We start from the raw sequence: 26,293 nt of genomic DNA on the forward strand, positions 1-26,293 counted from the left end.
AAGATGTTGTCTTTGATTTTTTTCTTCCTTCTCCTGAAGCCTGTCTTACTTCTCTGCAGTTTGACTGACCCTGTGTGCTTTTTCAGAATTAAAGACAAGGAAAACCCAGAAGGAGATAAAGACATTGATTGTTCCTTTTTCATTTATACAGAGCATGGAAACATGAAGAATGATTATTTCAGTGGAAATCTAGATAAACTGTAAGTGCTTCTTTCACTTATTAATTTTTGTTTATCATGGTAGATGATATATTCTAGGGCTGTGGAGAGGTGTGTCTTCTTTATGTCTTTTCCTCCCCCCATTAGGACATTACCCAAATTTTATTTCATGTTTATTGAAGATTATTGTCCTGTTTCTGATGGTTTAGAGGTTAGCTTGTTTGTATTTTTTAAGTCACAGATTCCAGGCTGAAAGCTGAATGAATGATCCAGCTGTCAACTTTGCTTTTAGAGACAATCTTTTAATATGACAGTTCCCAAGTGGTGTTATGTGATGCCCCTCACAAACAAAGTATTAAACACTGCTTTTAGTTTATTTCATACAGGCTACAATAAAGTGGTCTTTCTTTCATCTGCTACTGTTTTTTATTGTTTTTTCATCAGCACACGATGACCAATTCCTACAAAGTGGACCTTGGTGTGTTTGCCCTGAATATATATATGGTGCAGAGATTTTTTTCAAATAATCTATTTGTCATAATTTTACAACTATTGTGTTCTTAGATTCCTACAGCTGAAATCAGGTGTGGAAAATCAATATCTGTTCCCTATGATAGTTTTATGCTGTCCTTTCCTTTACATTCCATTACATATGCATAGCCACATTTTTGATGAATAAGCAATATCAGATCTTTTTTCAAAGTTCTAATTTAGAAACACATGAAGCATCCATTAAGTGTACTAAAGTAGTCAATTTGTTCACTTGCTAGAATAGAGGATGCCCCTGCAAACAATGATTTACTATTTTCCTTTGAAAGTGCTAGAATAAAAGGTGTTGTCTGTGGTAATTGCTAATATTTGACAGAGAAGTACTAAAGTAACAAATTCATCCAAATTTCTCCAGGCTGAAGCCAATTTATTGATTACAAATTGTCATGTTTCATTTTGCTGCATATGCATTCATTTATTAAATTTATTCCACATTTAAATCTTTCTCTTCTTTTCCTAATTACATATTTTTATTACATATTATATATTTATTATACATATTATGAGGATAAGTACACTATACAATGTTTGATTTATATTTTTGACCAGAATTTTCCTTTATCAGTGAGGTTACTGGTTGAGATTTCAGGTGAGAAAATTGTTACAATGTCACTTGGAGTTTAATAGGGAAACTGTAAAAATAGCATTCTAAATTTGAGTAAAAACATATTTCTAGGTATAGCATTGTATATGTTTGAGAATCATCACAGTTTTCAGTTTTAAATAAAGGTTATGTTCAGTTTTTGATAGCTTATCTTAGTAGGACATTCAAAAGAGAGGAGAAAGTGTCTGACTGTATTACAAAATAGAATAATATCAGAACAAATTAAAAATCACAGTAAAAGTGAAACAATATCCTATGTGTTGATCATACATCTGTTTATCAAAAAATATCATTAGGTTTGAAGGAGAATGTAGAGCAATGAGCAAGAGATCATATAATAGTTATAAAAGTAATATTCATGGTAATATGGAACATGAAGAAGATGACACAGACATCCAAATGATCCAATGCAAATGAGGAAGAGTGAAGGGCATTTTGAATAGAATTTGAACAAAAAATGTTCACCATTACCTATATCATGTCTTCCATAAGCCTATGATTATTCCACATTGCAGGCAGGTTGTGCCTTGAAAGTAATAGAGAGAATGTTTTTAATTCATATCATTCACTTTCAAATTTCATCAGTTAATGAATTAATATGCCTCAGTGATGTGACCTCCTATTTTAAGATGATGAGGAATTTTACATCTAACATTCTGGCACTTGAAATCTCAGGGTCATTCTACATCTATTCTTATATATTTATATGACACAAGATGAGAGAGGTCCAGAGAAATATTCTGATTTCTGCTAACCGATGAGTAAGAAAGAAAATGGCAAAGCAAATGTTTTCTTCCTAGACTCATTTGTTTGGATTTTTACTATTAAAAAATAATCAATTAGTATAGAAACTTTCTCATGGAGTCATAAATGCCTCACATATAAAACAATGGCCCTGATCATATCCTGAATTTTCTTCATATACTTCTATGCTCATTACAGACTGGATATTTTGTATCTAAATTCCTACTCAGTATTTTTTATTATGTAGCAAACATGTGTCCAGATTACTGTATGTTTCTCATATCCTGAATTTTCTTCATATACTTCTATGCTCATTACAGACTGGATATTTTGTATCTAAATTCCTACACAGTATTTTTTATTATGTAGCAAACATGTGTCCAGATTACTGTATGTTTCTCTTCCTGTATTGTGAATAAACAGCCATTTTTATTTTATAGCTATTTAATATTATTTTCTAAGCAATATTTGGATAGTTCTACCTTGATTAGAAACAAGATAACACATTTGATGGAAAAATGAATTTAGAGAAGAAAATATGAGAGTATTAATGCACTTACATGGTGTCTTATCTAAATAAATAAATATATAATATAGATCATTATGAATAAAATATGATGTTCTTAAACATGCCCAGGCTGAATGAGATTAAGGAAAATTAAACACATATTCATCATCTCAAATAAGACTCTTCTGTGGAAATATAAGTTGGTATTCTAAAGAAACATTCTGCCTATGTATGTATTAGTAAAATCTTTAAGGTATTGTCTAGCTATATGTGAATAGCATGGTTAAGGAAACCACAACATGAATTTAAGGGAAAATATAATAGCATACATATTTTGTCAGACTATTTCTACTAGTGTCCAATATCATCACAGTGAAAATAGAAGAGAAGCGATGGTCCAGCCATTATATTCATATGCTTTGTAGAACATCAGAAATTTACTTTGTGGCAAGTTAGAGAATTTAATATAAATGTCTTGGTCACTCCATCTATGATGATTGAAAGTTTTTTCTGGGTATATTAGTCTAGGCTGGCATCCATGGTGTCTTAGTGTCTGCACTACATCTGTCCAGGTCCTCTGGCTTTCAAAATCTCCATTTTGATTGTTATTGTTTTGGGAGTTATTCATATGGGTTTGCCTTTATAAGTCACTTGGCCTTTTTCCTTTGCTGCTCTTAATATTCTTTCTTTATTCTGTACGTTTCGTTGTTTAATTATTATGTGGTGAGGGGATTTTGGCAGGGGGTCTACTCTGTTTGGTGTTCTATAAGCTTCTTTTATCTTCATAGGTATTTCCTTCTTTAAGTTGGAAAAGTTTTCTTCTATGTTCTTGTTGAATATATTTTCTGTGTCTTTGAGTTGATGTTCTTCTCCTTCTTCTGTTCTTATTATTCTTAGGTTTGATCTTTTCATGGTGTCCCAGAGTTCTAGGACATTTTGTGTTATGACTTTTTGGCTTTAGTATTTTCTTTGACTGATGATCCATTTCCTCTATTGTATCCTCTACACCAGAGATCCTCTCTTCCATCTCTTGTATTCTGTTAGTTATGCTTACATCTGTGTTTCCTGTTCATTTACTCAGATTTTCTATTTCCAGCATTCCCTCTGTTTGTGTTTTCTTCATTGTTTCGATTTCCCTTTTCAGGTCTTGAACTGTTTCCCTCACCTGTTTCGTTGCTTTTCATGGTTTTCTTTAAGGGATTTATTTCTTTCTTCCAATTTATTTGTATTTTCCTCTATTTCTTCCAATTTTTTTTTTTTTTTTTGGTTTTTCGAGACAGAGTTTCTCTGTGTAGCTTTGTGCCTTTTCCTGGAACTCACTTGGTAGCCCAGGCTGGCCTCGAACTCACAGAGATCCGCCTGGCTCTGCCTCCCGAGTGCTGGGATTAAAGGCGTGCGCCACCACCGCCCGGGTATTTCTTCCAATTTTTTGTTTGTCTTTTTTTCAATTTCTTTATTGATTTCTTCCACTTTTTTGTTTATCTTTTCCTACATTTCATTTTTCATTTTTTTCTTGAAAGGCCTCCAGCATGTTCATGATGCTATTATTAAGGTCACTTTCTTCTGCTTCTACTACCTTGAGATATTAGGTCTTGCTGTTGGAGGAGTGCTAGGTTTTTGATGATGCTGTATTGCTCTTTAGGTTGCTGTACGTACTTCTGCCTTAATGTCTGCCCATCTCCTCCTTTAATGGGTATAAGAGGTGCCTGTGTCTGAGAGAGTTGCTCTTGGTCCATTCTGTGCTTGTTGTGTCTGTGTCTCAGGGGGCCCTTCTGGGTCTAATCTTAGCTCTTAGTCTAATTGAAGCAGGTAGATTCTGTGTCTCAGGGAGCTGCTCTAGGGTCAACACAATCTAGTTGATTCTGTGAGTCACAGATGCTTTCTTGGTCTTCTCATGACTCTTGGTCCAGTTAGAGCTGACTGATTCTGTGTTTCTGGAAGCCACTCTTGGTCCTATAAGAGGTAGAAGATTCTACTTCTCAGAAAGCCACTCTTGGTCTAATGAGGGTTGGTAAACTCCCTGTCTCCTGAGGTTACTCTTGGTCCAATGACAGCCCTTTCTCCAATGACAACTCCCTGACTAGGCCCAATGAGAGCTCTTTAGATCCAAATAGTTCTGGGGGTTGGTTTCCAAGCCTCAGGAAGTGGCTGGAGTCTCAGGCAGATGGGAATCACGGCAGGGCATGTAGATTGCAGGGTCTGCTGCTGAGCAGACTTGGTGAACTGGTACAGCCACTTTGGAAATCAATATGGCATTTTCTGAGAAAACTGAGAATCAACCTCCCTCAAGACCCAGCTATACCACTCTTGGGCATATACCCAAAGAATGCTCAATCAAACCACAAGAACACATGCTCAACTATGTTCATGGAAGCATTATTTGTAATACCCAGAACCTGGAAATAACATAGATGTCCTTCAAATGAAGAATGGATAAAGAAAATGATGTACGTATACACAATGGAGTACTACTCAGCAGAGAAAAACAGTGATATTCAGTTTGCAGGCAAATGGATGGAACTAGAAAAAAATCATCCTGAGTGAGGTAACCCAGACTCAGAAAGACAAACATGGTATATACTCACTCATAAATGGATACTAGATGTAAAGCAAAGGATAACCAGATTGCAACTCAGAACTCCAGAGGGGCTACCTGGTAAAGAGAACCTGAAAAAGACACAGGGATTGGCCAGCGACAGAAATATAGATGAGATCTACATGAGCAAACTGGGGGTAGGGGAGTAATGGAGGGCAAGGATCAGGGGAAAGAGAGCTTAGCGGAGTTGTAGGTCCCTCTCGATCAGGAGCAGAGTGGGAGAATGGGGAGGGAGATACCATGATGAATGAAGACCCCAGGGGAATAGAAAGAAGTAGAATGCTAGAGAGGTCCCCAGAAATCCACAAAGATACCTCCACTATAGACTACTGGCAATGGTCAAGAGAGTGCCTGAGCTGACCTGTTCTAGTGATCTGATGGCTGAACACCCTGGCTGAACAAACCATGAGAAGAAAGCCAATAAGTAGTACCCTTCTATGGCTTCTTCAACAGCTCCTTTCTCCAGTTTCTTACTCTGTTGAAATTTGTGTCCTGACTTTCTTCTTTCATGAACATTGATATGGAAGTATATGACAAATATACTCTTTCCCTATTAGTTTCCTTCTTGGTCATGGTGTTTCACTGCAGCATTAGAATCCCTAAGACAGGTCAGATATCTGGATCTTGAAGTAGATCTATACTAAGTTTCCTGAGGAGTTCCTGCACTAATCTTCATAATGCTCTACAAGTTTGCAATCCCACAAGCAATGGATGAGTCTTCTTATTACTATTCATTCTTGCAGAACAAACTAGAATTTGTTTGATTGATGCTGGCCATATTAAACATAATTGGATAAAATTTCAAACTATGTTTGACTTAGGGTACCCTGATGAGTAAGGATCTCTTCTCATTTTCCAGTCTGCAACTCTGTCCTCATGCAAGTGGAGCTTTTTTGCCATACAAAAACTTTTCAGTTATGAGGTCTCATTTACATATTGCTATTTCAGAACCTTTGCTATCAGTGTTCTGTTCAGAAAAAGAAAATTACTGTAACCATGAGTTCAAGACTATTCCCCAATTTTCTCTTTTAAGAGATCTAGCATATCTGGTCTTATACTGAGGACTTTGATCCACTTGGAGTTGAGTTTTTGCTAGGTGATAGGTATGGATAAATTTATGTTCTTCTCCATGTATCCATTCATTTTGGCCAGCACTATATGTTAAAGATGTTTAGCTTTTCCACAGTGTATTTCTGGCCTCTTTATCATAAAAGAGATGTCCATAGGTGTGTAGACTTAGTCTGAAACTCCAATTCCATTCTATTCATCAACATGGCTGTTTTTTTATGAAAGTTTAATTTTGTTTTTATTATTACAGCTATGTAGTACATCATCAGGCCATAATGATATTCCCAGGAGTTATTTCATTATTTAGTCTTATTTTAGCTGTCCTAGGTATTACTATATTACATATGAAAATAAAAACTGTCCTTTCAATTTCTAAAATACATTATTTTTAAATTATTGTCTAGTCTATATTATTTGGCATAATAGTGTTTCACAGATAAGTAACTGTAGTGAATGAATGGGAGAATTCAATATTAAAAGGGCATATTCATCTCCAGTATAGAACAGCAAGGACCTAGACAATGTGATATAACTTCATTTCTTTCTGACAGAGATAATTGTAAGATATACAATAATAAGACACTGCCAAAAAACTGATTCAAACATGAGCATTAAAATATTATGGGGAAAATAATCATTCAATCAGTTCCATACTAGCTTCACAGCCACATGTTTGTCTAGTTATTTGAATATGTATTTAGTCACAAAGCAATACAGAAAATATGGATGAGGCTAACACAATCTAGGTGTCCAGCTCCTCGAATTGCTCCAGGGATGTAAATAGAATGCCTTGAGAGTAGCAGGATTTTAAGAAACTTTTTTATCTGAGAGTCAATAGATAGAATAAGTTTCTGTCTATCTGAGGGAATCAGACTCACATACAGGATATGAGTGCCATGCTCTTTATCTCTCTACAGCTTCATTTCCCTCTCAGGTTCCAATTCTCTTCCTCCCTTTGTCCTACACAGGTATATACACATTTAACAAGAAGCTCTTTGCAATAAAATTAAAAAGTACAAAAGCATATCTGATGGTCATAGCACATGAGTTAATGAGTAGAAGCAGATCCATTTACCATGGCAATGCATAGGTCCCAAATGTAAAAGTATATTTTCTTATCCTATTTGTAACCCCTGATCATTAGGAAGTGACTTGTAAATATATATTCAAGGCTTTGAAGCCAGACAATCTTCTGTAGCCCTGGCTCATTGTGAAAAATTTTCCATGTAAAGCTGTTTCTCTCTTGACTTGGTTAATTGATTACTTATTATTTAGGACCTAAACAATAAACTGGTAGTTAGCTGAACCTTGAATTTTATTCATAAATTGAGGTTAGAAGTTAGTACAAAGTGTTAATTACCAAAGAATTTAGTAGGGAGTGAATGCTTGTCTCTGTTATCAATGAGGTGTGACTAAAGAAAGTAACATAGTATTTTAGTATGCTTTGTGATTAATAATCAAGGTTAGACATCTGCAGCTCTATCTTTGTGCATATCTGTAATGCTTAACATATGGTCCATTTCCAGAAACATTCAGTCTAGTTTGAATTTGCTCTGAGGCCCAAAATCAGCCAATAATAGTATGCAGTTCCTCTTAGAACTGAGAAGAAATTGCTGCTTTCTTTATGCCAGTCTAGGCTAGTGATTAAAAAAAAAGAAAAAACAGGGCCTAAGTGTCTTATAATTACTGTGGGATGGTCTGTATGTCAAATGTGTTGCTCTGATTGGTCAATAAATAAAACACTGTTTGGCCAGTAGCCAGGCAGGAAGTATAGGCATCACTAACACAGAGGAGAACTGAGAGAACAGGAAGGCAGAAGGAGACACTGCCAGCCGCTGCCATGACAAGCAGCATGTGAAGATGGCGGTAAGCCATGAGCCAGGTGGCAAGGTATAGATTTATAGAAATGGATTAATTAAAGATGTAAGAACTAGATAGCTAGAAGCCTGAGCCATTAGGCCAAACAGTTTAACTAATATAAGCATTTGTGTGTTTATTTTATAAGTGGGCTATCGGACTGCCAGGGCTTGCTGAGACTAGGAAAGAAAATTCTACAGCTACATATAATCCTGGTAGAATAATGAGAATTATACAACTTAATGAGAAGCCATTTTCCTGACCATCCATAGATATATGTGCCCATAATATTGAGATGTAATCAGGATATTACATATACACATCAGATGAGATTATCCATTACTATAGCATGAATCTTAAAAGGTCTTAGTAATAAAAACAAACCTGGGCATTTGGCTGGTTAAGATTTGGTTGGTTAAACTTCAGGCTTTTGAGCAGCAATTCAGCTGAGACCCATTCTGCATGAGGACTCAGAGGCCTCCAGTTTGAGGAAGCAATACCAGTTAAGGTCCAGCAAGTCAAAGAAGTTTGGCAGAGATCATAGAACTTATACACACTGATCTCCTCGTGCATCGTGGGATAGTAAATTTGAGTGAATTACAATCTTCCAATGGACCACTGAAAGACATGAAGTTTGGAAACAAAATAGCTATCCTGAGTGGAGACTTTCTAGCAAATGCCTGTAATGGACTAGCTCTTCTCTGGAATACTAAGTGTCTACTTGAGATACAGGCCCAGCGGCAGCCCACAAAGGTGAACAGGCACAGGGGTGGCCACAAGCAGAGGCAGACAGGCCCAGCAGGCAGCAGCCGAAACACAGTCGCAATAAAGACCAGAAACAGAGCTATTACCCACTGAAGAGTTGGTGAAAACAAGCTCTTAATCAAGAGCTTGAAACAGAGATGCCTTCAGCTCCAACACCTGGGGAAGAAGCTATCTCCATGGGATGGAACTAGAATGAATCTGAACATTCCATCTGAGGCCAACCCAGGGCCCAGATGCTGATCCTGCAAAACCCAAAAACTTGGAGGTGTTGGTGAGAATACCCCATTAAGCTGAAATCTATCTGGGAGAGGATTCAGATCCCTACAGTTTGAAGTCTGAAGAAACAAGATCAGCTGAGGAGTTGACGAATGAACAAAACATGACCTGGGAACACAGAAGAAGGAGCTGCCCAGCCACCAAACCAGATCACCAAAATCATAAGTATATACTTCACCGACTGAGATCAGCTGCTCCTGAAGAAACAGCCCAATAGCACCAATTTAACCAAGAACTCCTAGGGAACCAAGACTAAAAATTAGAACAAGAGAAGCACTCTAAGACACAGACGTTACCTGCACCGAGCAGAGGAAGAGATGAGTAGACGTCAGTGCAAAAACACAGGCAACAACATAGAGACCTATATGGCAACATCAGAACCTAGTGATTCTACACCTGCAAGACCTGAACATACCAAGACAGAAGAAACAGAAGAAATCAATCCTAAAAATGGCTTTAAGAAGATGATAGAGACTCTTAAAGAAGAAATAAAACATTCCTTTAAAGAGGAAATAAAAACTTCCCTTAAAGAGGAAATGAAAAACTCCATTGAAGAGGAAATAAAAACTTCCCTTAAAGAGGAAATGAAAAACTCCATTAAAGAGGAAATGAAAAACTCCATTAAAGAGGAAATAAAAAACTCCCTTAAAGAAATGGAAAAAAAACGAACAAAAAATGGGAAGAAATCGAAGAAAGCCAAGAAAAAACAATTAAACAGATGAAAGAAACATTCCAAGATCTGAAAAATGAATTTGAGACAATAAGGAAAACACATGCTGAGGGAATGCTGGAAATAGAAATCCTGACTAAACAAACAGGAACTTCAGAAACAAGCATAACCAACCGATTGCAAGAGTTGGAACAGAGAATCTCTGACACTGAAGACACAATAGAGAAAATAGATTTGTCAGTCAAAGAAAACACTAAAGACAAAAAAGCCGTAACACAAAACATCCAGGAAATTTGGGATACCATGAAAAGACCAAACCTAAGAATAATAGGGATAGAAGAAGAAGAATACCAACTCAAAAGCACAGAAAATATATCCAACAAAATCATAGAAGAAAAGTTTCCTAACCTAAAGAAAGAAATACATATGAAGATACAAGAAGCTTACAGAACACCAAATAGGTTGGATCAAAAAAAAAAATAGTCCTCTCACCACATAATAAACAAAACACTAAATACACAGAACAAAGAAAAAATATTAAGAGCCACAAAGTATAAACACCAAGTAACATATAAAGGTAAACCCATCAGAATAACACCAGACTTCTCAATAGAGACTATGAAAGCTAGAAGATCATGGACAAATCTTATGCAGACACTAGGAGACCACAGATGCCAACCCAGACTATTATACCCAGCAAAACTCTCGATCATCATAGGTGAAGTCAACAAAATATTCCAGGATAAAACCAGATTTAATCAATACCTGTCCACAAACCCAGCCTAACAGAAAGCACTAGAAGGGAAAATCCAACCCAAAGAAGCTAAACACATCCATGAAACATCAAGTAATAGATAATCCCACACCAACATACACCAAAGGACAACACAACACAACCACAAAAAATAATAGGAATTAACAATCACTGGTCATTAAGATCCATCAATATCAATGGTCTCAACTCACCTATAAAAAGACACAGGCTAACAGAATGGATAAGAAAACAGGACCCATCCATCTGCTGCATACAAGAAACACACCTTAACTTCAAAGACAGACACTACCTCCGAGTAAAGGGCTGGGAAAAGGCTTTCCAAGCAAATGGACCTAAGAAACAAGCTGGTGTAGCTATACTAATATCTAATAAAATAGACTTCAAACTAAAATTAATCAAAAGAGATCAGGATGGACATTACATATTTATCACAGGAAAAATCCACCAAGATGAAGTCTCGATTCTAAACATTTATGCTCCAAATACAAAAGCACCCACATTTATAAAAGAAACACTACTAAAGTTTAAAATGCACATCAAACCTTATACATTAGTAGTGGGAGATTTTAACACACTACTCTCACCAAAAGACAGATCTACCAGACTGAAACTTAACAAAGAAATAAAGGACCTAACAGATGTTATGACTCAAATGGACTTAATAGATATCTACAGAACATTCCACCCTAACACAAAAGAATATACCTTCTTCTCAGCACTCCATGGAACATTCCCAAAAATTGACCACATGCTTGGCCACAAAACAAATCTCAACAGATACAAAAAAAAATTGGAATAACTGCCTGTATCTTATCAGACCACCATGCCTTAAAGTTAGACCTCAACAACAACAAAAATTATTGAAAACTCACAAACTCATGGAAACTGAATAATGTCCACCTGAAACATCAATGGGTCAAGGAAGAAATAAAGAAAGAAATTAAAGATTTCCTACAATTCAATGAAAATGAAAGTACAACATACCCAAACTTATGGGACACTATGAAAGCAGTGCTAGGAGGAAAATTCATAGCTCTAAATGCACACATAAAGAAGATGGAGCAATCCCATATCAATGAATTAACAGCACAACTGAAAGCTCTAGAACAAAAGGAAACAAACTCACCCAGGAGAAATAGACACCAGGAAATAATCAAATTGAGGGCTGAAATCAACGACATAGAAAACAAGAGAACAATACAAAAAGTCAATGAAACAAAGAGTTGGTTCTTTGAAAAAATCAGCAAGATAGACAAACCCCTAGCCAAATTAACCAAAAGGCAAAGAGAGAGCACCCAAATTAACAAAACCAGAAATGAAAAGGAAGACATAACAACGGACAACAAGGAAATCCAGAGAATCATCAGATCATACTTCAAAAAACTGTACTCCACAAAAATAGAAAACGAGGAAGAAATGGACAATTTTCTGGATAAATACCACATACCAAAATTAAATCAAGACCAGATAAACCATTTAAATAAACCAATAACCCCTAAAGAAATAGAAACAGTCATGAAAATTCTCCCAGCCAAAAAAAGAGCCCAGGACCAGATGGTTTCAGTGCAGAATTCTACCAGACTTTCAAAGAAGAACTAATACCAATACTCTTCAAAGTGTTCCACACAATAGAAACAGAAGGAACATTACCAAACTTTTTTTATGAGACTACAATTACCCTGATACCCAAACCACACAAAGATGCAACAAAGAAAGAGAACTACAGACCATTCTCCCTCATGAACATTGATGCAAAAATACTGAACAAAATATTGGCAAACCAAATCCAAGAATACATCAAAACAATTATCCATCACGACCAAGTAGGATTCATCCCAGGGATGCAAGGATGGTTCAACATATGAAAATCACTCAATGTAATACACCATATAAACAAACTGAAAGAAAAAATCCACATAATCATCTCATTAGATGCTGAAAAGGCCTTTGACAAAATCCAACACCCCTTTATGATAAAGGTCTTAGAAAGATCAGGAATACAAGGAACATTTCTAAACATAATAAAGACAATTTATAGCAAGCCAACAGCAAACATTAAATTAAACAGAGAGAAACTCAAAGTGATACCACTAAATTTAAGCACAAGACAAGGCTGTCCACTCTCCCCATATTTATTCAATATAGTACTAGAAGTTCTAGCTAGAGCAATAAGACAATAAAAGGATATCAAAGGGATACAAACTGGCAAGGAAGAAGTCAAACTTTCACTATTTGCAGATGATATGTTAGTATACATAAGTGACCCCAAAAACTCTACCAGGGAACTCCTACAGCTGATAAACTCCTTCAGTAAAGTGGCAGGATACAAGATCAACTAAAAAAAAAAAATCAGTAGCCCTCCTATACACTAATAATAAAAGGGCTGAAAAAAAAGTCCGAGAAACATCACCCTTTACAATAGCCACAAATAATATAAAATACTGTTGCTGGAGGGCTTCTCTCCAGGTTCCACCAAGCCCCGCAGTCCCACAATCCACGTATAAAATAATCACTCAGACGCTTATATTACTTATAAAACTGTATGGCCATGGCAGGCTTTTTGCTAACTCTTCTTATATCTTAAATTAACCTATTTCTATAAATCTATAACTTGCCACATGGCTGGTGGCTTACCGGCGTCTTACATGCTGCTTGTCCTGGTGGTGGCTGCAGTGTCTTCCTCTCCTTCTTCCTGTTCCCCCAATTCTCCTCTCTCCTTGTCCCACCTATACTTCCTGTCTGGTCACTGGCCATCAGGGTTTTATTTATATAGAGCTATATACACAGCACTTCCCCTTTTCTTCTTTTTTTAAAAAGGAAGGTTTTAACTTTAACATGGTAAAATTACATATAACAAAACAATTGTTGAGCAACAATTACAGTTACAATATTAAAGATGTCCTATCTATCTTATATTTGTGAGTCTAAGGTTTTATATATAACTTATCTTTTATCATAACTGAGGAAATTACAACTATCTAGACTTTAACCACATCAAAAACCTGAGAAGGAACATAATGGTACCTGACTAATAGTAGATGGATGCAAGCATATTTTGGGAATCTTGTAAGAGTAGACCAAGACAACTGGCAGCCTGCACAGTCACCTAATGTTTCTCAGCATTGTTGGTGCATTCAAATTGGCTACAAGCCTAGAGTATCTGACAGACCATTTTCAGAAGCAGAAATTCTGAAAGACCATCTTACCCTGTCTTGGCAGAGTACAGTGGTCACTTTCCTTGTGTCCCGCTTGTCCAGAAAGAACAGCATTACATTTGTACTGTCAGCCGTCAAGGCAAGGACATTTCTTTGCCAAGTAGGGCATTTTGTGCCAAAAAGACAAACTTCCAAATGGAAATGTCTTGGAAGCCCAACATTCTCTCATGATCAAATTGGTGCAGCCAGGAGCAATTGTGTCTTATGTCAACAGAATTCTAAGTTATTTAGATGCTATATTCTCTAGGTCTATGAAGTGTTTGAAGATTACCTGTCCATCTGACCTATGTATCTGTAAATCTGGATAACCTAACTAACGTAACTATAGAGATGACAGGCATAGGTGACTATAAATCTATGTCTTATCTGCCGAAATAACCTAAGGACTAAGGCTTCACGTAAACAAGATAAACAGTCTATAAGCAAATGTATGAAGAATGATGACTTTGAAATTATGACAATACACAAGATATTTATAACAGAGGTAGGAATATATAGTGCGATATGCAATATAACAATAATCTTAAATATATATCAATATACCAAATATCCTAAACAGATGTAGAACATACATAAAGTATGACAGATATAAATTTACATTTGTATCAATATAAAAATATTTCAAATAAGAGTAGAAATATATGTACATTATAACAAATATAGTTTTGTATTTGTATCAATATACAAATTATCTTAAACAGGAATATAAAAATAGTTTACATTTGTATCAACATATAAGAATCCATAACAGTTATAGTTACAACTTAGTATATATAATATCTTAGATAGAACATATTAAATATTAGATTCAGGTTCTTTAGGATAGGACACCTTTTGGGATGATCTTTATAACATGCCATTTACCTATGCTCTATACTTCTCTGGAATTTAGTATGTGTTTCTTGCATTGGTTGTAGTTTCATCTTATCTAGGTCATTATCCCTCATTATTCCTGAATGATATTTGATAAACATTCCTTTGTATATAATCTTGTACTAGTTTAGAACCTTCTTATTTAGACAAAAAGGGGGAGATGTAGTGGGTATCCATTCCAGCTTGGATCTGGAAGTTCCAACCCCCATAGAGACTCTGGCAACTGTCATGCCTATGAGGCGGGGCCAGGGGAGGTGTCTGGAGACCTGAGACTTGGATGGGCGAGTGCTCTCTCTGTTCCTGGACCCTAGACAGTGGAGGTTGACTGAGCAGAGCTCCAAAGAACACTGCTGGACTGCGATACATCTTCCCCAGACCCCGCGACCTACCTATCCCTTCATTTGTAAGTTACCCACTAAATAAATCTTCCTTTTTAACTATGTGGAGTGGCCTTAATAATTTCACCAATAAAATACTGTGGGATAACACTAACTAAACAAGTGAAGGACCTTTTTGATAAGAACTTTAATCTCTAAAGAAAGAAATTGAAGATATCAGAAAATGGAAGGATCTCTCATGCTCATGGATAGGTAAGATTAACATAGTAAAAATGGCAATCTTACCAAAAGCAATCTACAGATTCAATGCAATCCCCATCAAAATCCCAACACAATTCTTCACAGACTTGGAAAGAAAAATACTCAACTTCATATGGAAAAACAAAAGACCCAGGATAGCTAAAAGAATCCTATATGATAAAGCAACCTTTGGAGGCATCACCATCCCTGACCTCAAACTCTACTATAGAGCTATTGTAATAAAAACAGCTTGGTACTGGTATAAAACTGACATACAAACCAATGGAATCGAATTGAAGACCCTGACATTAATCCATGCACATATGAACACCAGGTTTTTGACAAAGGATCCAAAACTATACAATGGAAAAAAGAAAGCATCTTCAACAAATGGTGCTGGCATAACTGGATGTCAATATGTAAAAGATTACAAATAGACCCATATCTGTCACCATGCACAAAACTCAAGTCCAAGTGGATCAAAGACCTGAACATAAATCCAGTTACACTAAACTTAATAGAAAAGAAAGTAGGAACCACTCTTGAACGCATTGGCACTGGAGACCATTTCCTAAATAAAACACCAACAACACAGACCCTGAGCACAACAATTAATAAATGGGACCTCTCGAAATTGAGAAGCTTTTGCAGGGCAAAAGACACAGTCAATAAGACAAAAAGACAGCCAACAGAATGGGAAAAAAATCTTCACCAACCTCACATCTGACAGAGGATTGATCTCCACAGTATATAAAGAACTCAAGAAACTAGACATCAAAATACTAAACAGTCCAATTAAAAAATGGGCTAAAAAGCTAAACAGAGAATTCACAAGAACCACAAATGGCTGAAAGATAGTTAAAGAAATGCTCAACATCCTTAATCATCAGAGAAATGCAAATCAAAATGACTCTGAGATACCACCTTACACCTGTCAGAATGGCTACGATCAAACACACCAATGACAGTCAATGTTGGAGAGGATGTGGAGCAAAGGGAACACTCCTCTACTGTTGGTGGGAATGTAAGCTTGTACAACCACTGTGGAAATCAGTATGGTGGTTTTTCAGAAAATTAGGAATCGAACTACCTCAAGACCCAGCCATCCCACTCTTGGGCATATACCCAAGGAACATGCTCAGCTATGTTCATAGCAGCATTATTTGTGATAGCCAGAACCTTGAAAAACCTAGGTGCCCGTCAATGGAAGAATGGATGAAAAAAATGTGGTACATATACACAATGGAGTACTACTCAGCAGAGAAAAACAATGAAAGCATGACATTTGCAGGCAAATGGATGGAACTAGAAAAAATCATCCTGAGTGAGGTAACCCAAACCCAGAAAGACAATCATGGTATGTACTCACTCATAAATGGATTCTAGATATAAAATAAAGAACAATCAGACCACAATCCATAGAACCATGGAGGTTATGTATATAGCATGGAGGTCCCTAGGACGACTGTGGCTTATAATAAATTTCGGTTTTACTCAATTACTGAAAGAAAAATAGCCAAATGAATGGAAACACATGAACCATGAACCAAAGGCTGAGGGGCCCCCAGATGGATCAGGCCCTCTGAGTAGATGAGACAGCTGATTGGCTTGATCTGTTTGGGAGGCATCTAGGCAGTGAGACCGGGTCCTGTGCTCATTGCATGAGTTGGCTGTTTGAAACCTGGAGCTTATGCAGGGACACTTGGCTCAGTCTGGGAGGAGGGGACTGGACCTGCCTGGACTGAGTCTACCAGGTTGATCGCAGTCCTCGGGGGAGGCTTTGCCCTGGAGGAGGTGGGAATGGGGGCTTGACTGGGGGGAAGGGAAGTGTGGTGGGAGGGGGGAGAACAGGGGAATCCGTGGCTGATATGTAGAACTGAATGGTATTGTTAAATAAAATAAAAGGGAAAAAAAAACAACATGGAGCCAGGTACTGGAATGAACACTGAAATATCAGAGACACAGAACAGGCCACAGCTAACCTCACCCTGCCAACTTCTCATCTGAACTTGTTTCCTCAAACTACTAGCCTCTTTGTCCTCATCCAAATGGATCTCATCCGAACAGCCTGAAAGCTTCACAGGACTCTAGTTCCTGGTCTTCATGCCTTAAATAACTTTCTGCTTCCTGCCATCACTTCCTGGAATTAAAGGTGTGTGTCACCAAGCCTGGCTGTTTCCAGTGTGGCTTTGAACTCACGGGGACACAATATCACCAAACATTTAAGTTCAGGTATTGGTGGAATATAGTGATATTTTGTTTCCCAATATACTGTACACCCAAATAAACTTATCTGGAATCAGAAAACAGAACAGCCACTAAATATAGAGGCCAGAAAATGGTGGCACACACAGACACTTTTAATCCTAGCATTCCACAGACAGAGATCTATCTGGATCTCTGAGTTCAAAGCCACACTGTAAACAACCAGGCATGGTGACACATGCCTTTCATCCCAGGAAGTGATAGAGAAGCAGAAAGGTATATAAGGCGTGAAAAGCCAGGAACTAGAGCCTGGTTTATCTTTTAGGCTTTAGCAGCAGTTCAGTCTAGAATCATTCATGTAAGGAGTCAGAGGCTTCCAGTTCGAAGATACAGGATCAGCTGAAAAGTTGGCAAGTTGAGGTCAGCTGTGGTTTGTGTTCTGCCCCTCTGATCTTCCAGTATTCACCCCAATACCTGGCCTTTGTTTATATTAATAAACCTTTTTAGATTCATGTTACAGGGAGACACCATAACTGTTTATGCATATGTGAAATTACAGACACAAGCAACAGTGTCCAGTGGCTGTGGCTCTTTAAGCTATTTATGAAGAGGTTCTGCATTAGAGAATTATTTACTTGGTGAGATGACACATGAACTGTCAATTGCCTACTGTTGTATACTCTTGGGCCTCTAGTAAAACCATTGCTACCAGCAGCGCTCAGCATGAGGCAATATCTAAAATACTCATAAACAACCCACTGAAATGAGATGTTATCGTTAAATAAGATCAAACTCTATATGAAATATATCAAAACATTTACATTCAATCAAAATATCTTACGTGATAGAGAGAAGCTAAATTAAGTCTATTACAAGGACATATCAGGACAAGTCTAAAACAACTCAACACAGGACCTGCTCTGTAATACCAAGCTGAGTATATAGGTTGAAAGGCAGGGTAAGGGTACATGTAAAGAGAAGGTAATTCATTCCTCACTGGAAGCAGGTATACTTATATCCAGTCTTATATCACTGAATATTGCACATCCTCAAATAAAAAATGAAAATAAGAAAGTATGAAAAAGGGAAGAGGGGGTATAAGAATTATTATGCTATTTTGCATTACCTGTAAATCACTCAGCCTTTTCAGAGCTCTTGACACAGGCAGGTTTGGCTGCTTAGTCTTCATATCCCTACCAAAGACATATCTTTGTCCAGTGCTGCCTGTGTATAAAAGTATAGCATTCCAGATAGCAGATAATATCCATTTATTTTCCACATGTGTTAAATGTTAGAAGTACAAGATGATGGCATGAGCAGATTCAATGGTAGCCAGTACAATCTTTTCTAGTCCCTGAATGGCATGCATAAATTTTATGAAGTTTACAGAAAATAGAATGGAACATTAAGAAAATTCAAAGTAAAAGAACCAATCTCATTGGTATAAAATCCACTTCCATGCCCCCGCAAAAAGCGTTTAAGAATTCTAATTTTCACCCATAGGTCTCTGAACACCAAAGAAATAGGACTTGTGTCACTTACTTATGAGACAAAATAAAAACACAAGAATTTATTCTCACATTGAGTGTGATTTAAAATTGTCATGTTTGGAACCTAATCTCTCATGAATAATATGCTCTGTTTTCAGGTTGACACCAAAGAATGTCCACTTGATTTTCTCTCTTTATTTTGCCATGGAAGAAATCAATAGGAACCCTCATATTTTACCAAACATTTCTCTGCTAGTTAACATCAAATGTAACCTGCTGGAGGATAGGAGAAAACATGGTCTATCTCCAAAAAGAAGTGAAAACTTTCCTAACTACTACTGCAAAAATCAGAGAAAACATTTAATTGTACTTACAGGACCCACATGGGGAGTTTCTGCAAATTTTGGACCATTCCAGTACATGTCTAGAACTCCAGAGGTGAGTTGAGGTGGGATAATTTTAATGAAGTACTTTCTCCTTCAAGTTGACTTTCTGTGTACCAAAAAGGTTAAAAGGCAGAGACTGGGTTTATATCTATTCAGTTCTATCAAAAATAGAAGCTCAGACACTTTCAGCAGAAAACATAACAATTTTATCACAAAAAGACAGCAGAAGTCTGAAATATTTAAGCAGAAAATTTAGTGTATTTGTAGTTTTTAGACAATCACAAGAAATGAGATTTTAATAATGAGGATAAAAATCACATTTCCTAACACCCCCAGCATTTGCTTAGTACATGTAGGTCTTAGACCAAACATTATTCATTACATCTTCCTCATTTATGCTTATGTTCTATGTCCTTCAGCTCTACTATGGTTATTTTCAACCTCTTCTGAATGTCCATGAACAATTTCCTTATCTCTACCAGATGTCTCCCAAGGACACATCTCTGCCACTAGCCATGGTGTCCCTATTGGTTCACTTCAGATGGAACTGGGTGGGAGTGATCATTTCAGATGATGACCATGGAATTCAATTTCTTTCTGAACTGAGAGAGAAGATGCAAAGAAACATTGTCTGTTTAGCATTTGTGAGTATTATCCTCCACGGGAATTTGCCATTCCTTAAAATGGCTGAGAAGTACTTTATCCAGATCATGATGTCTTCAGCAAGAGTTGTGATTGTTTATGGAGACAAAGACTCTACTGTACAATTGAACTTTATTCTATGGAAATCTGTATCATTTAACAGAATCTGGGTCAGTATGTCACAATTTGATAGAATCACAATTAAAGGAGATTTCTTGCTTAACTCTCCCTATGGGACTCTCATTTATTCACATCAGAATTCTGAGATATCTGGTTTTAAACAATTTATGCAGAGAGTGCACCCTTCAAATTACAGTAATGAAATTTCATTTGTTAGACTATGGTGGATTTATTTTAATTGTTCTTTGTCATCATCTAATTGTAAGAAACTGAAAAATTGTTCAGCCACAAATATATTCAAGTGGTTGTTTAGGCACCAGTTTGGAATGTCCATGAGTGACTCAAGTTATAACTTATACAATGCTGTGTATGCTGTGGCCCACTCACTCCATGAAATGCTTCTGAAACAAGTAGACATATGGTCAGCGAATGCTGGAAAAGGACTGGAATTGGACTCCTGGAAGGTATTATTTTTGCATTGAACAGCCTGTATGTCATAGACAAGATTTCTTGAAGGGAACCACAGTTTTCTAAATGTAGGCAAACTACAAACTTTTCTTCCAGATTCATATATATCTGGACTCTTTCACTGCATGTGATGAAGATCCTGTTAGTATCTTAAATTATGTTACACATGATACTGGCACAAGTCTGCATTTTACAATCTTTTTGTTTTGTTTTTTGAGGCAGGGTTTCTCTGTGTAGTTTTGCACCTTTCCTGGGACTCACTTTGTAGCCCACGCTGGCATTGAACTCACAAAGGTCTGCCTGCCTCTGCCTCCAAGATCCGCCTGCCTCTGCCTCCCGAGTGCTGGGATTAAAAGCGTGTGCCACTACTGCCTGGCTGCATTTTACATTATAAGTGAAGAAAATTTTCCAGAATATTTCAAACACAAACATTAATTTTATGTTTTTAAAATTTGGAAGAAAAATATTTTTTCATGAATTTCTTAAATGGCAACAAGAAAGCAAATGTTTACATGATTAAAAAAAGTTGCCCATCATTGTAATACGTAGATTCCTGATAATCCAATAGCACTGCCAGTTTTGAACTGTTATGGAACACAGTTCTCTAGGTTATGATCAAATAACAATATTTCCAGGAAGAAATGAAGAATGCATCTCTAATCTATAAGAATATAACTTAGTGTGTGTGTGTGTGTGTGTGTGTGTGTGTGTGTGTCTGTGTGTCTGTGTGTGTGTGTGTGTTAGAGTATCAACTCCAGTGAGAAAATTTTAACTTTGAAGTGCAAGGAAACTTTATGATTGTATGTAATTTCTTTTATTTATTACTGAGTACTTCTAATAAAGTTACATTTTAGGGAAGACAAATGAAAATTACTGGCATTATATACGTCACATTTTTTGTCCTACTATAAAGACATAGTTAAAAGTAAAATAACAAATGTGTTTTAGATGTTCTCTTTTCTGAAGAACATACAATTTATAAATCCTTCTGGAGATCTGGTGAATATGAACCAAAAGACAAAACAGGATACAGAGTATGACATTTTCTATATCACAGATTTTAAGCACTTTGGACTTAAAGTGAAAATAGGAAAGTTTTCTGGACAGTTTCCAAATGATCCACACTTGTACATATCTGATGAAATGATAGAGTGGGCCACAGATTTTAGACAGGTAATTTGGTCATAACTTAAATGATTTACATGTAGCATAACTACTCTAGGACAGCGTGCTTCATCTTTGAGATGAAGAGTTTTGATTTTATTCATTTATTGACTCACTTCTACTACTCTAATTTCTCTCTGTCTCTGTCTCTGTCTCTCTCTTTCCCTCCCTTCCTCCCTCTGTGTGAATATCTCCCTCTCTTTTCTCTTGTGTGTATTTCACAGTACATAAATATCCATATATTCATAATGTTTGTCATAAAAATGATTTTTACTTTATAACATATGTGTTTAAAAAGAGAATTTTTAGTGGCTGCTTGTTGTGAATCACTGCAGCTTTTGCAAGTTACATTAAACTCTTTGTGTCTGATTTTCCTCAGATTCTACCTTCTGTATGCAGTAGGCCTTGCAGTCCAGGACACAGAAAATCACCTCTAGAAGGGAAGGCTGTCTGTTGTTTTGATTGTGATCCATGTCCAGAAAATAAAATTTCCAATATGACAAGTAAGAAAATTACTTATCAAAATGATCAACAGATTTATTTTCTCCCATATATTCATAGGTCTCCCAAAGTCTTTTGGGAAAATGGAATAGATGAATCTTACTATGAAGTTGAAAGCATCAGTAACACTGCTATTTGAAATAATATACTCTGTCTTTTAAACTGCATTTTTGTGTCATTATTCTAGACATATATTCTATATTCTTGAACATAATATATTCTGTTGGACATTACTTTAGAACACTAACAGTTACTATTGAAACTAATCTCTAACCTAATAGTCAGAATTTTGTAATAAGTCAAATCTATATTTCATTTTATTTAAGTTTATTTAAGATGTATATACTGTGCATACACATGTTCCTAGTTTCCATGTGTCCAGTGTTTCTAATAATGAGTATATGTTCAGTGACATTGCACCACGTTTTAGAAACACTCTTTTGTACTGTGTGCAAATATAGATCATGCTATGTATAAATATAAGATGTAGAAATAGAAACATTATCATTGGTAGTTTTTTTTTCAGTTTGACTGTACTTCATAGGTGAGTTTGGATGCCATTATATTGAACTCTGAAATGAGTTTATTATAATATTCATATCAAATAAATCACAGAGACTTTTTTAATTAAAGAGGTGGTTTAATCTAATTTAAGGTACAGAAAACTGAAAATATCGTTTTGATAGTGTATCAGGAAATAGAAAGTTAGAATTAATAAGTGTAGTAGTGATAAGAAATAGCTAAATACTTAACTGACAATTTCACTTAGAGCCAGAACACCATGTAAATGATTCTATATGAGTTAAACCTGAGGATTATAAAAAAATTATAGTGCAGGTTTTTAAAAATTACACTAAAATAAAAACATATTTGAATACAAAACCCAGTGTATAATGTGAGAAAGCAAACTACTTGAATAGAATAATGCATAAAAATAAAATAAAAATTGTTTAATTCAAATTTTATATATATATATATATATATATATATATATATATATATGTATATATTCCAAATTAACTGATCAAATATTGACTTTTGTGTTGGTTAAAGACAAGATACTATACTCAAATTTTTTAACTCCCCTTCACCTACTTAGAAAAGCACAAGATGAGTGGAGGAAGGGGAGACTATGGTAAAGGTGTATTATATACAAGTAGAATATATTTTCCATACAAAGAAATAAATAGAACATATTATAATTAATTTTAAAAGATTATTAAAAATTAATGTATTATAATGCTCCTAATCTACAGTTTTGATGACATTATTTAGCAATATCAGAGAGGATTGAAAAACTGAAGCCAAATAGAAACTTTTGAAGGATAGACTCAGTGCTAAAATGGAATAATCATTTCTCAGTTTGGTCTATTATATCAATGCAATTGGAAGGAAAAGAAATATGTTGTGTTATAATTCAAAAATTATCATCATCTAGTTCCATCTTTCAAAATTATGCCCTTGAGTTATAGAATATTATCTAGATTTTGTTGTTTTCTCAGTAAATACTGTAACCTTGGGAGCATTGCCTGTCAAATCTTATAGAAATTTATAAAATTTGCAGATAATGTGCCCAACTAAAGTTCAAACATTGAAGCCCAAAACTAAATGGGATATTTTTGACATGTACAGAATTCAGATGGTAATTAGTTCATGTTGGTTTCTGAATTCCTTGATAGTGCTGGATATTTTTTCTCTTTCTTTTCCTTTTTATTTTTGATATTATAATACAATTATATCACTCTCCATTCCCTACCCTTCTTCAAACAACTCCAATAAAGTGCTTCAGAATCTCTTTCAAATATATGGCCTCTTTTCTCATTAATTGATGGTATGTGTATTTGTCTTGTATGTAGGACTATGTAGATACATTTCCAAATACAAACTCTTCAGTCTGTGCAATATTACTTGTATGTTTTCATGACTGACCTTTTTGATTTCCAAAAATAATCAGTTGGTGTGCTTTACTCTGGGAAAGACAATTTCTTCCACTCTCAATATCCATTAGATGCCTGTAGCTCTCTTTCTAGTGTTGTGGCCTGATGGTCTTTCCACAATCCACTTTGCCATGTCTTGGTGGCACAAGTCTACATTTTAAGGGGCTCTTATTTTTCCCTAGTAGCCTCTGCCTCAATGATAAGAGTCCTTGATGAGGGGAGAAGAATTAACTAATATGTGTGTAAGCACAAATATTTTGAACATTGTTAGGTAGAATATTGTAATCATAATGTAGTACATGTGGGTTCTAATATATGGATTGGGTAGAGTTTGATTTCCAAAGTGCCCCATAAGGTCATTTATGTGTGGGATCTAATTTGTTGCTGATCGATGAATTATAAGATACAGTGAACTAGCTCATTATCAGTTATTATTTTGTATAGTACACAAAACTATGAATAACAAATGTGTTTTTTTCATGAATGATTCAATCCAAGGTAGGTTACTGTGGCTACCTGAACATTATTTAAAATTATATTATTGTTTTTTAATGTTCATGTGTAAGTAAGCTAAATATAAAAAAAAAACCCTTTGCATTAAGATGAAAGGCAACAGAAAATAGAATTAAATCCTATGTATCAAAAATATTTAGTTTTCATATAACACAAGATGTAAATAAAATTTAGCTATGACTTCCTAATGCATTAATGTGTCATGTTTAATGAGTACTAGGGAAAACCTAAAACTGAAAATACTTCCTTCCTATACTAGACATGGACGATTGTGTGAAGTGTCGAGATGATCAGTACAGCAATGCAAAACGAACTCACTGCCTCAAAAAAGTTGTGACCTTTCTGGCTTATGAAGACCCCTTGGGAATGTGTCTGGCTGGTTTGTCTCTGTGTTTCTCTTTTCTTACAGCTATTGTACTAGCTATCTTTTTGAAACATCAAGATACACCCATAGTTAAGGCCAATAACCAAGTTCTCAGTTATGTCCTACTCATCTCCCTCATATTTTGTTTTCTCTGTCCCTTGCTGTATATTGGCCATCCCCATATGGCCACCTGTATCTTGCAGCAGACCTCATTTGCAATTGTCTTCACTGTGGCTACCTCCTCTATCTTGGCTAAGACAATTACTGTGGTATTAGCATTCAAGGTCACTGTTCCAGATAGAAGAATGAGGTGGCTGCTGGCTTCAGGTGCACCTAACTTCATTATTCCCATCTGCCTTGTGATCCAACTGATTATCTGTGGAATCTGGATGGGAACTTCTCCTCCATTTGTTGATGAGGATGTACATGCTGAACATGGCCATATTTTGATTGTCTGCAACAAAGGTTCAGTAATTGCCTTCCACTGTGTCCTGGGATATTTGGGCTCCCTTGCCCTGGCAAGCTTCACTGTAGCTTTCCTGGTCAGAAATTTGCCTGACACATTCAATGAAGCCAAGTTCCTGACATTCAGCATGCTGGTGTTCTGTAGTGTATGGATCACCTTCCTCCCTGTCTACCAAAGCACCAAGGGTAAAGCTACAATATCTGTGGAGATTTTCTGTATCTTGGCCTCAAGTGCAGGGCTATTTTCTTGCATCTTTGCCCCAAAGTGCTACATTATTTTGTTCAAACCACAGATAAATTCTTTTCATAATTTCAGGAAAAAACATTCTAAAACTGAAAATATCCATTAAATATAAGGAACTTATTTCCTACACCAGACATTCTTATAATATCACAAACATGCTTTCTGCAAACCAAATATTATGTCAAAGTAAGAGGTTGGATCTTATGAAAAATGTAGAAAATAAACTGCATAATAAAGTTTGAACACCAAATCTAGATTTTACTTCTCTTGGATGAAACATTATAAAGTCATTTCTGCATATGTAATTCTGCTTTTTGTTATTTTTGTTATTGAATTGTGTAGTATATGGGTATTGGCATGTAAACTTCACATTATTTCATTTGACTATATTTTTTCAGAACAAACTATGTGTTATTTTTACATTCCAAAAATATTGGCATGTAAAGTGTATATACAAGTAAGATTTAATTATGAAATCCTTCATATTGATCTAGGACTATAAAGAAGGCTACAAAAAAAGCAATTAAATTACGTTTTGTATAAGGGTAAAGACCAGAA

The 26,293-nt window shown here is 35.8% G+C and overlaps 1 protein-coding gene across 1 annotated transcript; it reads left to right on the forward strand.

Annotated features, from left to right (window-relative positions):
• LOC114686436 (vomeronasal type-2 receptor 116-like) lies at positions 1-25,841 on the forward strand. Its single transcript, XM_028861113.1, has 6 exons — positions 1-200; positions 19,090-19,369; positions 19,737-20,543; positions 21,496-21,720; positions 22,091-22,214; positions 24,922-25,841. Exons 1-6 carry the CDS (start codon positions 4-6, stop codon positions 25,839-25,841), a joined length of 2,553 nt encoding a protein of 850 aa, XP_028716946.1. The 5' UTR covers positions 1-3.
• Positions 25,842-26,293: the final 452 nt, after the last annotated feature.

The sequence above is a fragment of the Peromyscus leucopus genome, chromosome 1, assembly GCF_004664715.2.
Source record: "Peromyscus leucopus breed LL Stock chromosome 1, UCI_PerLeu_2.1, whole genome shotgun sequence".
NCBI classification, from domain to species: domain Eukaryota; kingdom Metazoa; phylum Chordata; class Mammalia; order Rodentia; family Cricetidae; genus Peromyscus; species Peromyscus leucopus.

Bases quoted from the DNA above. Each gene is read 5' to 3' on its own strand.
- LOC114686436 (XM_028861113.1), top strand. From the start codon at position 4: ATGTTGTCTTTGATTTTTTTCTTCCTTCTCCTGAAGCCTGTCTTACTT. The intron at 19,370-19,736 runs GTGAGTTGAGGT...TATGTCCTTCAG, and splicing joins ACATGTCTAGAACTCCAGAG to CTCTACTATGGTTATTTTCA. The intron at 20,544-21,495 runs GTATTATTTTTG...AATGTGTTTTAG, and splicing joins TGGAATTGGACTCCTGGAAG to ATGTTCTCTTTTCTGAAGAA.